Below are 13,078 nucleotides of genomic sequence, written 5' to 3' on the forward strand. Positions count from 1 at the left end.
GGTTACCGTAACACAGTATATTATACTACAGTCAGTCTGACAGGGTTACCGTAACACAGTATATTATACTACAGTCAGGCTGACAGGGTTACCGTAACACAGTATATTATACTACAGTCAGTCTGACAGGGTTACCGTAACACAGTATATTATACTACAGTCAGTCTGACAGGGTTACCGTAACACAGTATATATTATACTACAGTCAGTCTGACAGGGTTACCGTAACACAGTATATTATACTACAGTCAGTCTGACAGGGTTACCGTAACACAGTATATTATACTACAGTCAGTCTGACAGGGTTACCGTAACACAGTATATATTATACTACAGTCAGTCTGACAGGGTTACCGTAACACAGTATATTATACTACAGTCAGTCTGACAGGGTTACCGTAACACAGTATATATTATACTACAGTCAGTCTGACAGGGTTACCGTAACACAGTATATATTATACTACAGTCAGTCTGACAGGGTTACCGTAACACAGTATATATATACTACAGTCAGTCTGACAGGGTTACCGTAACACAGTATATTATACTACAGTCAGTCTGACAGGGTTACCGTAACACAGTATATTATACTACAGTCAGTCTGACAGGGTTACCGTAACACAGTATATATTATACTACAGTCAGTCTGACAGGGTTACCGTAACACAGTATATTATACTACAGTCAGTCTGACAGGGTTACCGTAACACAGTATATATTATACTACAGTCAGTCTGACAGGGTTACCGTAACACAGTATATATTATACTACAGTCAGTCTGACAGGGTTACCGTAACACAGTATATATTATACTACAGTCAGTCTGACAGGGTTACCGTAACACAGTATATATTATACTACAGTCAGTCTGACAGGGTTACCGTAACACAGTATATATATACTACAGTCAGTCTGACAGGGTTACCGTAACACAGTATATTTATACTACAGTCAGTCTGACAGGGTTACCGTAACACAGTATATATTATACTACAGTCAGTCTGACAGGGTTACCGTAACACAGTATATATTATACTACAGTCAGTCTGACAGGGTTACCGTAACACAGTATATATTATACTACAGTCAGTCTGACAGGGTTACCGTAACACAGTATATATTATACTACAGTCAGTCTGACAGGGTTACCGTAACACAGTATATTATACTACAGTCAGTCTGACAGGGTTACCGTAACACAGTATATATTATACTACAGTCAGTCTGACAGGGTTACCGTAACACAGTATATATTATACTACAGTCAGTCTGACAGGGTTACCGTAACACAGTATATATTATACTACAGTCAGTCTGACAGGGTTACCGTAACACAGTATATTATACTACAGTCAGTCTGACAGGGTTACCGTAACACAGTACATATTATACTACAGTCAGTCTGACAGGGTTACCGTAACACAGTATATATTATACTACAGTCAGTCTGACAGGGTTACCGTAACACAGTATATATTATACTACAGTCAGTCTGACAGGGTTACCGTAACACAGTATATATTATACTACAGTCAGTCTGACAGGGTTACCGTAACACAGTATATTATACTACAGTCAGTCTGACAGGGTTACCGTAACACAGTATATATTATACTACAGTCAGTCTGACAGGGTTACCGTAACACAGTATATATTATACTACAGTCAGTCTGACAGGGTTACCGTAACACAGTATATTATACTACAGTCAGTCTGACAGGGTTACCGTAACACAGTATATATTATACTACAGTCAGTCTGACAGGGTTACCGTAACACAGTATATATTATACTACAGTCAGTCTGACAGGGTTACCGTAACACAGTATATATTATACTACAGTCAGTCTGACAGGGTTACCGTAACACAGTATATATTATACTACAGTCAGTCTGACAGGGTTACCGTAACACAGTATATATTATACTACAGTCAGTCTGACAGGGTTACCGTAACACAGTGTATATTATACTACAGTCAGTCTGACAGGGTTACCGTAACACAGTATATTATACTACAGTCAGTCTGACAGGGTTACCGTAACACAGTATATTATACTACAGTCAGTCTGACAGGGTTACCGTAACACAGTATATATTATACTACAGTCAGTCTGACAGGGTTACCGTAACACAGTATATATTATACTACAGTCAGTCTGACAGGGTTACCGTAACACAGTATATTATACTACAGTCAGTCTGACAGGGTTACCGTAACACAGTATATTATACTACAGTCAGTCTGACAGGGTTACCGTAACACAGTATATATTATACTACAGTCAGTCTGACAGGTTTACCGTAACACAGTATATATTATACTACAGTCAGTCTGACAGGGTTACCGTAACACAGTATATATTATACTACAGTCAGTCTGACAGGGTTACCGTAACACAGTATATATTATACTACAGTCAGTCTGACAGGGTTACCGTAACACAGTATATATTATACTACAGTCAGTCTGACAGGGTTACCGTAACACAGTATATATTATACTACAGTCAGTCTGACAGGGTTACCGTAACACAGTATATTATACTACAGTCAGTCTGACAGGGTTACCGTAACACAGTATATTATACACAGTCAGTCTGACAGGGTTACCGTAACACAGTATATATTATACTACAGTCAGTCTGACAGGGTTACCGTAACACAGTATATATTATACTACAGTCAGTCTGACAGGGTTACCGTAACACAGTATATTATACTACAGTCAGTCTGACAGGGTTACCGTAACACAGTATATTATACTACAGTCAGTCTGACAGGGTTACCGTAACACAGTATATTATACTACAGTCAGTCTGACAGGGTTACCGTAACACAGTATATATTATACTACAGTCAGTCTGACAGGTTTACCGTAACACAGTATATATTATACTACAGTCAGTCTGACAGGGTTACCGTAACACAGTATATATTATACTACAGTCAGTCTGACAGGGTTACCGTAACACAGTATATATTATACTACAGTCAGTCTGACAGGGTTACCGTAACACAGTATATTATACTACAGTCAGTCTGACAGGGTTACCGTAACACAGTATATTATACTACAGTCAGTCTGACAGGGTTACCGTAACACAGTATATTATACACAGTCAGTCTGACAGGGTTACCGTAACACAGTATATATTATACTACAGTCAGTCTGACAGGGTTACCGTAACACAGTATATATTATACTACAGTCAGTCTGACAGGGTTACCGTAACACAGTATATATTATACTACAGTCAGTCTGACAGGGTTACCGTAACACAGTATATTATACTACAGTCAGTCTGACAGGGTTACCGTAACACAGTATATTATTCTACAGTCAGTCTGACAGGGTTACCGTAACACAGTATATATTATACTACAGTCAGTCTGACAGGGTTACCGTAACACAGTATATATTATACTACAGTCAGTCTGACAGGGGTACCGTAACACAGTATATATTATACTACAGTCAGTCTGACAGGGTTACCGTAACACAGTACATATTATACTACAGTCAGTCTGACAGGGTTACCGTAACACAGTACATATTATACTACAGTCAGTCTGACAGGGTTACCGTAACACAGTACATATTATACTACAGTCAGTCTGACAGGGTTACCGTAACACAGTATATTATACTACAGTCAGTCTGACAGGGTTACCGTAACACAGTATATATTATACTACAGTCAGTCTGACAGGGTTACCGTAACACAGTATATTATACTACAGTCAGTCTGACAGGGTTACCGTAACACAGTATATTATACTACAGTCAGTCTGACAGGGTTACCGTAACACAGTATATTATACACAGTCAGTCTGACAGGGTTACCGTAACACAGTATATATTATACTACAGTCAGTCTGACAGGGTTACCGTAACACAGTATATATTATACTACAGTCAGTCTGACAGGGTTACCGTAACACAGTATATATTATACTACAGTCAGTCTGACAGGGTTACCGTAACACAGTATATTATACTACAGTCAGTCTGACAGGGTTACCGTAACACAGTATATTATACTACAGTCAGTCTGACAGGGTTACCGTAACACAGTATATTATTCTACAGTCAGTCTGACAGGGTTACCGTAACACAGTATATATTATACTACAGTCAGTCTGACAGGGTTACCGTAACACAGTATATATTATACTACAGTCAGTCTGACAGGGGTACCGTAACACAGTATATATTATACTACAGTCAGTCTGACAGGGTTACCGTAACACAGTACATATTATACTACAGTCAGTCTGACAGGGTTACCGTAACACAGTACATATTATACTACAGTCAGTCTGACAGGGTTACCGTAACACAGTACATATTATACTACAGTCAGTCTGACAGGGTTACCGTAACACAGTATATTATACTACAGTCAGTCTGACAGGGTTACCGTAACACAGTATATATTATACTACAGTCAGTCTGACAGGGTTACCGTAACACAGTATATTATACTACAGTCAGTCTGACAGGGTTACCGTAACACAGTATATTATACTACAGTCAGTCTGACAGGGTTACCGTAACAGTGTTATATCATAATTATACCGTTTCAAAGACACATTTACAGCTGTTTCCATGGTGACGCAGAGGGTGGGTGGGTTTGGTTAATGTTGTTTTATTCCCAGGGCTTTGGTGAGGACGACATTCAGCTGCTCTTCTTGAAGAAGGACTTTTCTTCTAGTCCTCTAGAAAGAGTTCTTCCTTCTTTCTTTCCTGCCGTTTGACATTGTTCCCCCTCTCCTCTTGTCCTGTCTGAAGCCCTGGGCCTCTCTCCTCCTGTCCTGTCTGAAGCCCTGGGCCTCTCTCCTCCTGTCCTGTCTGAAGCCCTGGGCCTCTCTCCACTTGTCCTGTCTGAAGCCCTGGGCCTCTCTCCTCCTGTCCTGTCTGAAGCCCTGGGCCTCTCTACTCTTGTCCGGTCTGAAGCCCTGGGCCTCTCTCCTCCTGTCCTGTCTGAAGCCCTGGGCCTCTCTACTCTTGTCCGGTCTGAAGCCCTGGGCCTCTCTCCTCTTGTCCTGTCTGAAGCCCTGGGCCTCTCTCCACTTGTCCGGTCTGAAGCCCTGGGCCTCTCTACTCCTGTCCTGTCTGAAGCCCTGGGCCTCTCTCCTCTTGTCCGGTCTGAAGCCCTGGGCCTCTCTCCACTTGTCCTGTCTGAAGCCCTGGGCCTCTCTCCTCCTGTCCTGTCTGAAGCCCTGGGCCTCTCTACTCTTGTCCGGTCTGAAGCCCTGGGCCTCTCTCCTCCTGTCCTGTCTGAAGCCCTGGGCCTCTCTACTCTTGTCCGGTCTGAAGCCCTGGGCCTCTCTCCTCTTGTCCTGTCTGAAGCCCTGGGCCTCTCTCCTCTTGTCCTGTCTGAAGCCCTGGGCCCCTCTCCTCCTGTCCGGTCTGAAGCCCTGGGCCCCTCTCCTCCTGTCCGGTCTGAAGCCCTGGGCCTCTCTCCTCTTGTCCTGTCTGAAGCCCTGGGCCTCTCTCCACTTGTCCGGTCTGAAGCCCTGGGCCTCTCTACTCCTGTCCTGTCTGAAGCCCTGGGCCTCTCTCCTCTTGTCTGGTCTGAAGCCCTGGGCCTCTCTACTCCTGTCCTGTCTGAAGCCCTGGGCCTCTCTCCTCTTGTCCGGTCTGAAGCCCTGGGCCTACACCAGGCCTAGCTAAGGCAGCAGTCATGTCCAGCACTCAGTCCTCTGTCTCCCCCCAACTCTGTCCTGTCTGACCTACTGTAGTACAGGTCTCTCCTCCTGTCTGACCTACTGTAGTACAGGTCTCTCCTACCTGTCTGACCTACTGTAGTACAGGTCTCTCCTCCTGTCTGACCTACTGTAGTACAGGTCTCTCCTCCTGTCTGACCTACTGTAGTACAGGTCTCTCCTCCTGTCTGACCTACTGTAGTACAGGTCTCTCCTCCTGTCTGACCTACTGTAGTACAGGTCTCTCCTCCTGTCTGACCTACTGTAGTACAGGTCTCTCCTCCTGTCTGACCTACTGTAGTACAGGTCTCTCCTCCTGTCTGACCTACTGTAGTACAGGTCTCTCCTCCTGTCTGACCTACTGTAGTACAGGTCTCTCCTCCTGTCTGACCTACTGTAGTACAGGTCTCTCCTCCTGTCTGACCTACTGTAGTACAGGTCTCTCCTCCTGTCTGACCTACTGGAGCACAGGTCTCTCGTCCCCTCTGTCCTGTCTGACCTAGTGGAGTACAGGTCTCTCGTCCCCTCTGTCCTGTCTGACCTACTGGAGTACAGGTCTCTTCTCCCCTCTGTCCTGTCTGACCTACTGGAGTACAGGTCTCTTCTCCCCTCTGTCCTGTCTGACCTAATGGAGTACAGGTCTCTCCTCCCCTCTGTCCTGTCTGACCTACTGGAGTACAGGTCTCTCCTCCCCTCTGTCCTGTCTGACCTACTGGAGTACAGGTCTCTCAACTGTCCTGTCTGACCCAGTGGAGTACAGGTCTCTCAACTGTCCTGTCTGACCCAGTGGAGTACAGGTCTCTCGTCCTGTCTGACCTAGTGGAGTACAGGTCTCTCCTCCCCTCTGTCCTGTCTGACCTAGTGGAGTACAGGTCTCTCAACTGTCCTGTCTGACCTAGTGGAGTACAGGTCTCTCCTCCCCTCTGTCCTGTCTGACCTAGTGGAGTACAGGTCTCTCAACTGTCCTGTCTGATCTACTGGAGCACAGGTCTCTCGTCCTGTCTGACCTAGTGGAGTATAGGTCTCTCCTCCCCTCTGTCCTGTCTGACCTACTGGAGCACAGGTCTCTCGTCCTGTCTGACCTAGTGGAGTACAGGTCTCTCCTCCCCTCTGTCCTGTCTGACCTAGTGGAGTACAGGTCTCTCCTCCCCTCTGTCCTGTCTGACCTAGTGGAGTACAGGTCTATCCTCCCTCTGTCCTGTCTGACCTACTGGAGTACAGGTCTCTCCTCCCCTCTGTCCTGTCTGACCTACTGGAGTACAGGTCTCTCGTCCTGTCTGATCTAGTGGAGTACAGGTCTATCCTCCCCTCTGTCCTGTCTGATCTAGTGGAGTACAGCTCTCTCCTCCCCTCTGTCCTGTCTGACCTACTGGAGTACAGTTCTCTCCTCCTGTCTGACCTAGTGGAGTACAGGTCTCTCCTCCTGTCTGACCTAGTGGAGTACAGGTCTCTCGTCCTGTCTGACCTAGTGGAGTACAGGTCTCTCCTCCTGTCTGATCTAGTGGAGTACAGGTCTCTCCTCCCCTCTGTCCTGTCTGACCTAGTGGAGTACAGGTCTAAGAAGCATTGTTTTGACGTGTCCTCTGTGTCCCTATCAGGGTTTCCTTTAGCCGGTAGTATTCGGCTTTGGACGATTTAATATAAAATATAAAAGCTATTCTAAAAAATGATTTTATATAGAAAAGCCGATGGAAATACATCTGTCTGGTCATGCTTGTCGGTCTATAGGTTAATTTGGTGGGATGAAATTGGCGTGTGTGTACAGTATCTTCATTATGTATCTTGTTTATCACACCGTACAGCAGACAGATACAGAGCCTTAAGGCAGAAAGTCTGTCAGACAGCACTTCTGAAAACATATACTTATACTGCAACCTGAACGTTTTACTACATATTATGAGGCATCCCTAAGTCTAAATATTCCTGTTACATTGAACAACCTTCAATGTTATGTCATAATTACGTAAAATTCTGGCAAATTAGTTCGCAACGAGCCAGGCGGCCCAAACTGTTGCATATACCCTGACTGCGTGCAATGAACGCAAAATGACACAATTTCACCTGGTTAATATTGCCTGCTAACCTGGATTTCTTTTAGCTAAATATGCAGGTTTAAAAATATATACTTGTGTATTGATTTTAAGAAAGACATTGATGTTTAGGGTTAGGTACACGTTGGGGCAACGACAGTCCTTTTTCGCGAATGCGCCCCGCATCGATTATATGCAACGCAGGACAGGTTAGATAAACTAGTAATATCATCAACCATGTGTAGTTAACTAGTGATTATGATTGATTGTTTTTTATAAGATAAGTTTAATGCTAGCTAGCACCTTACCTTGGCTTCTTACTGCATTCGCGTAACAGGCAGGCTCCTCGTGGAGTGCAATGTAAAGCAGGTGGTTAGAGCGTTGGACTAGTTAACCGTAAGCTTGCAAGATTGAATCCCCGAGCTGACAAGGTAAAAATCTGTCGTTCTGCCCCTCAACAAGGCAGTTTACCCACCGTTCCTAGGCCGTCATTGTAAATAAGAATGTGTTCTTAACTGACTTGCCTAGTTAAATAAAGGTGTAAAAAAAATATATATATATATATTTTAAACGGGAAATCGGTGTCCAAAAATACCGATTTACCGATTGTTATGGAAACTTGAAATCGGCCCTAATTAATCGGCTGTTCTGATTAATCGGTCGACCTCTACTATCTTCTGTCTCTTGTGACCAGCAGGGGACTGTTTTAGGATTGTTTGATCACCATGTTGTCTGCTGTGTTTTGGGCAAGTCTCTATCTCACTGTACAATTCCACCTTGTCCTCTTCCCCTTTCCTCTTCCTGTCTTCTCTCCAGTCCGCAAGAGGCGAGTGGAGGGGGACCAGTAAGGGGCGGAGCCTGTCATGTCTCCCAGCCTGTCCCGTCGTCTCATCTCGCCATATGGAATACATTTTCAGCCAATACCCTGGTCTCATCTCACCGTGGCGTGCGTGTGGACGTTAAGTCTTGTGCCAAAACCCGGAGCAAGGCGCCCTCAACCAGACAGGGACTGAGTCCCAAATGGCACCGAGTCCCAAATGGCACCCTTGTTCCCTATGTAGTGTACTACTTTTGATCAGAGCCCTAGGGGCTGTGATCGTGCACTATAGAGAATAGGGTTCCATTTGACACCCAGCTAACATCATCTATCTGAGAAGAAGAGAAATAACTGGAATAGCCCTCTCCTCTAGTACTTACATATCTATACACACATGTTGTTGTTGTTATTATTATTATTGTTTATTATACTATTGTTAGCACTACAGCTGGACATCTTATTGTTTAGTTTTTCTTCAGTTAATTTCAGGCGCTTTCTTTTTTCTTTTCTCTGAATGATTTATTTTCTGTTTTTTTTCCCTGTGTTTAGAGCAACATGAACAGTACTGTAATCTAACCAAGTAACCATGGTCTTAAACATACTACCCTAACCTCTGACCCCTAACCCCTACAGTGGTATAGGGCCCTGACCTCCAACCCCTACAGTGGTATAGGGCCCTGACCTCCAACCCCTACAGTGGTATAGGGCCCTGACCTCCAACCCCTACAGTGGTATAGGGCCCTGACCCCTAACCCCTACAGTGGTATAGGGCCCTGACCTCCAACCCCTACAGTGGTATAGGGCCCTGACCCCTAACCCCTACAGTGGTATAGGGCCCTGACCTCCAACCCCTACAGTGGTATAGGGCCCTGACCTCCAACCCCTACAGTGGTATAGGGCCCTGACCTACAACCCCTACAGTGGTATAGGGCCCTGACCTCCAACCCCTACAGTGGTATAGGGCCCTGACCTCCAACCCCTACAGTGGTACGGGGCCCTGACCCCTAACCCCTACAGTGGTACGGGGCCCTGACCCCTAACCCCTACAGTGGTATAGGGCCCTGACCTCCAACCCCTACAGTGGTATAGGGCCCTGACCCCTAACCCCTACAGTGGTATAGGGCCCTGACCTCCAACCCCTACAGTGGTATAGGGCCCTGACCTCCAACCCCTACAGTGGTATAGGGCCCTGACCCCTAACCCCTACAGTGGTATAGGGCCCTGACCCCTAACCCCTACAGTGGTATAGGGCCCTGACCTCCAACCCCTACAGTGGTATAGGGCCCTGACCTCCAACCCCTACAGTGGTATAGGGCCCTGACCTCCAACCCCTACAGTGGTATAGGGCCCTGACCCCTAACCCCTACAGTGGTATAGGGCCCTGACCTCCAACCCTTACAGTGGTACGGGGCCCTGACCTCCAACCCCTACAGTGGTACGGGGCCCTGACCTCCAACCCCTACAGTGGTATAGGGCCCTGACCTCCAACCCCTACAGTGGTACGGGGCCCTGACCTCCAACCCCTACAGTGGTACGGGGCCCTGACCCCTAACCCCTACAGTGGTACGGGGCCCTGACCCCTAACCCCTACAGTGGTATAGGGCCCTGACCTCCAACCCCTACAGTGGTACGGGGCAGGCCTCCCTAGCTAGACTGCTGTATCTCTTGGTTCTGAAAGCTCTTGGTTCTGTGCTTCCTAGACAGGGGGAAGAGAGAGTCAGGACCCACTGGTCACCTCTAACAGACTGGTTCATCTGGTAGGGCTGTCTGTTTAGCCTCCTGGGGTGGATGTGGTGGGTTTGTGCAGCTGTAGGGTACTCTGAGGAGTGGATGAGAACAGCTGCCTCTCTGAAAAAGTCTCAAGCCCTGAAGAACATTTATAGATGTTTTAATACTGTCGTAAAGAATTTAAAGTCTTAAAGAATTAAAAAAGTCTTACAATTGATAATACGGTGGTTCTCTTTCAATCTCAACTGTTTTTTTGTTTTTTTTATCGATTCAGACTTACTAAGATTTAATGGGTTTATTTTATGTCCCTCTTTATGTCACTGGGAAACATATGTGGATGTTATTTAACCAAGTAAATATGATGAGGTTTTTAATCCATGATGATGAAGCATTGACTTGATCTCCTGCTGTCCTGTTATTGGTCTGGCGTGAACGTCAGCTCAACCAATGGGCTTCTCCAATACTGAACCATGCCAAAGACTAATACATACTGGACTTGTGAGGAGATGCAACTCCATGTCACTATATTCTCTTTAGATTACACATATCCTGTCAGAGAGTAGGTTAGATTAGACAGAAAACAACTGGGTTCATTACACTTACTTTTTAAATTTGATGTGCACTGTGTTCCTTCTCTCTGCTGGGCTGTTGTTGCTGATGGTGATGGCCGTCTGTGGAGCAGTGTCCGTGTGAAGGAATGCCATGGCAATGAGAGAGAGGCAGGAGAGAGCTACACACCACACACTGAGTGGTCTGGAACAGGCTCCTAGCCCTGGCATGCTACTCACTATGGAAGAAAACATGCTGTGTTAAACTCAGCTGGATTCTCCTGAGAACACTAGCCTGCTGTAAAACAGACAAAATACAGCCTGATGTTGACACTCACCATTTATAGAGAATTACAAACTGGGTGGTTCAAGCCCTGAATGCTGATTGGCTGACAGCTGTGGTATATCAGACCGTATGACAAAACATTTCATTTTTACTGCTCTAATTATGTTGGTAACCAGTTTCTAATAGCAATAAGCCACCTTGGGGGTTTGTGATATATGGCCAATATACCACGGCTAAGGGCTGTGTCCAGGCACTCCACGCTGCGTCGTGCCTAAGAACAACCCTTAGCCGTGGTATGTTGACCCTATACCACACCCCCCCGGGCCTTATTGCTTAATTACAGGCTGGCCTCCTGGACTCACATGAATCCTACTGGACCAAAACGGCTGAATCTGTGTCCAGGAAACTGGTCCTATGTGGTGTTAATGTGGTAATCTGGAGTAGGAAGTCATCATGTTGAGATCATGTGGTTTGTCTGGACCAATAGTATGGTCATGTTTCATTTCCTAATCATATCTGGTGAACCAGCCAGTCAGCCAGCCTTGATTCTGTGGGTGGGATAGAGCGATGTGATTGGTTGACTAAGGTTATTTGGAGTGATGCTGTCTGCTATACTATAATGTCTGAATCCCAAATGGTTCCCTGTTCCTTATATGGTGTACTTCCTGTTGACCAGGGCCCATAGGGTTTAACCCAGGCTATAGTATCCTGGCTCTGCTCTGTCCATACTCTGATCTTAATCATGTATATTGTTATAGTTGACCATCTCAAAATGTTTACCCTCACACACATTCCACACCGTCTCTCACACACACACACCTGTGTGTATCAAGTAAATGTAAAGTCACTGATGCGGAGGGATTTATTTTGTTGTATGGTGAAGCTCCATGTCTGGACTAAAGAGTAGAGGAAGTAGGAAGCTGGACTGTTAATATTAACCACCAAGCCTGGTAAAAAGGCCATGTCAACTATAATACGTCCTCAACCAATAAATGTTTTTACATACGCTGTCCCTCTCTGTTGTCTTCACTTTTAATCCATGTAGTTCATGTGCAGTATTTTATAATTGTACTGAACTGAATTCAGTAACTTTGTATTGTTCCACAAGGTAAACTTATGGCGTAATCAATGTCATTGTTCCAAGAAGAGCAATCAGTCTCAACATCATGCATTTATCAGATCCAGAAACAACGCAGGACATCACACTGGCTGTTCAACAAGTACACAGTTGTTGTGTTCTCTGTTCAAGTGGAAATGAATCCACATCACAGTTGTTGTGTTCTCTGTTCAAGTGGAAATGAATCCACATCACAGTTGTTGTGTTCTCTGTTCAAGTGGAAATGAATCCACATCACAGTTGTTGTGTTCTCTGTTCAAGTGGAAATGAATCCACATCACAGTTGTTGTGTTCTCTGTTCAAGTGGAAATGAATCCACATCACAGTTGTTGTGTTCTCTGTTCAAGTGGAAATGAATCCACATCACAGTTGTGTTCTCTGTTCAAGTGGAAATTAATCTACATCACAGTTGTGATTACCTTTGAACTCACCTTGGGTTCAAAGGGCATTCCCATAGCGATAGTGATACGGGCAGGTCGTTATTTTTATTTATTTTATTTTATTTCACCTTTATTTAACCAGGTAGGCAAGTTGAGAACAAGTTCTCATTTACAATTGCGACCTGGCCAAGATAAAGCAAAGCAGTTCGACAACATACAAAAACACAGAGTTACACATGGAGTAAAACAACATACAATCAATGATGCAGTAGAATAAAAAAAAATAATAAAAAAATAAGACTATATACAATGTGAGCAAATGATGTGAGATAAGGGAGGTAAAGGCAAAAAAATGCCATGGTGGCAAAGTAAATAAAGTATAGCAAGAAAAACACTGGAATGGTAGATTTGTAGTTTGAAGAAAGTTCAAAGATAAAATATAAATAATATGGTGCA

At 44.8% G+C, this 13,078-nt stretch overlaps 1 protein-coding gene across 4 annotated transcripts in view; it reads left to right on the forward strand.

Annotated features, from left to right (window-relative positions):
• Nucleotides 1-12,130, forward strand: part of LOC106595683 (tropomodulin-3) — a 54,199-nt gene extending 42,069 nt beyond the window's left edge. For all 4 annotated transcript variants that reach the window (XM_045689636.1, XM_045689637.1, XM_045689639.1 and 1 more), the window contains one exon: nucleotides 8,563-12,130. In XM_045689636.1, the coding sequence (XP_045545592.1) occupies nucleotides 8,563-8,594 (32 nt within the window). In that variant the 3' untranslated portion in view covers nucleotides 8,595-12,130. The remainder of the gene's footprint in view (nucleotides 1-8,562) is intronic.
• Nucleotides 12,131-13,078: the final 948 nt, after the last annotated feature.

This window comes from Salmo salar, chromosome ssa11, assembly GCF_905237065.1.
Source record: "Salmo salar chromosome ssa11, Ssal_v3.1, whole genome shotgun sequence".
NCBI classification, from domain to species: domain Eukaryota; kingdom Metazoa; phylum Chordata; class Actinopteri; order Salmoniformes; family Salmonidae; genus Salmo; species Salmo salar.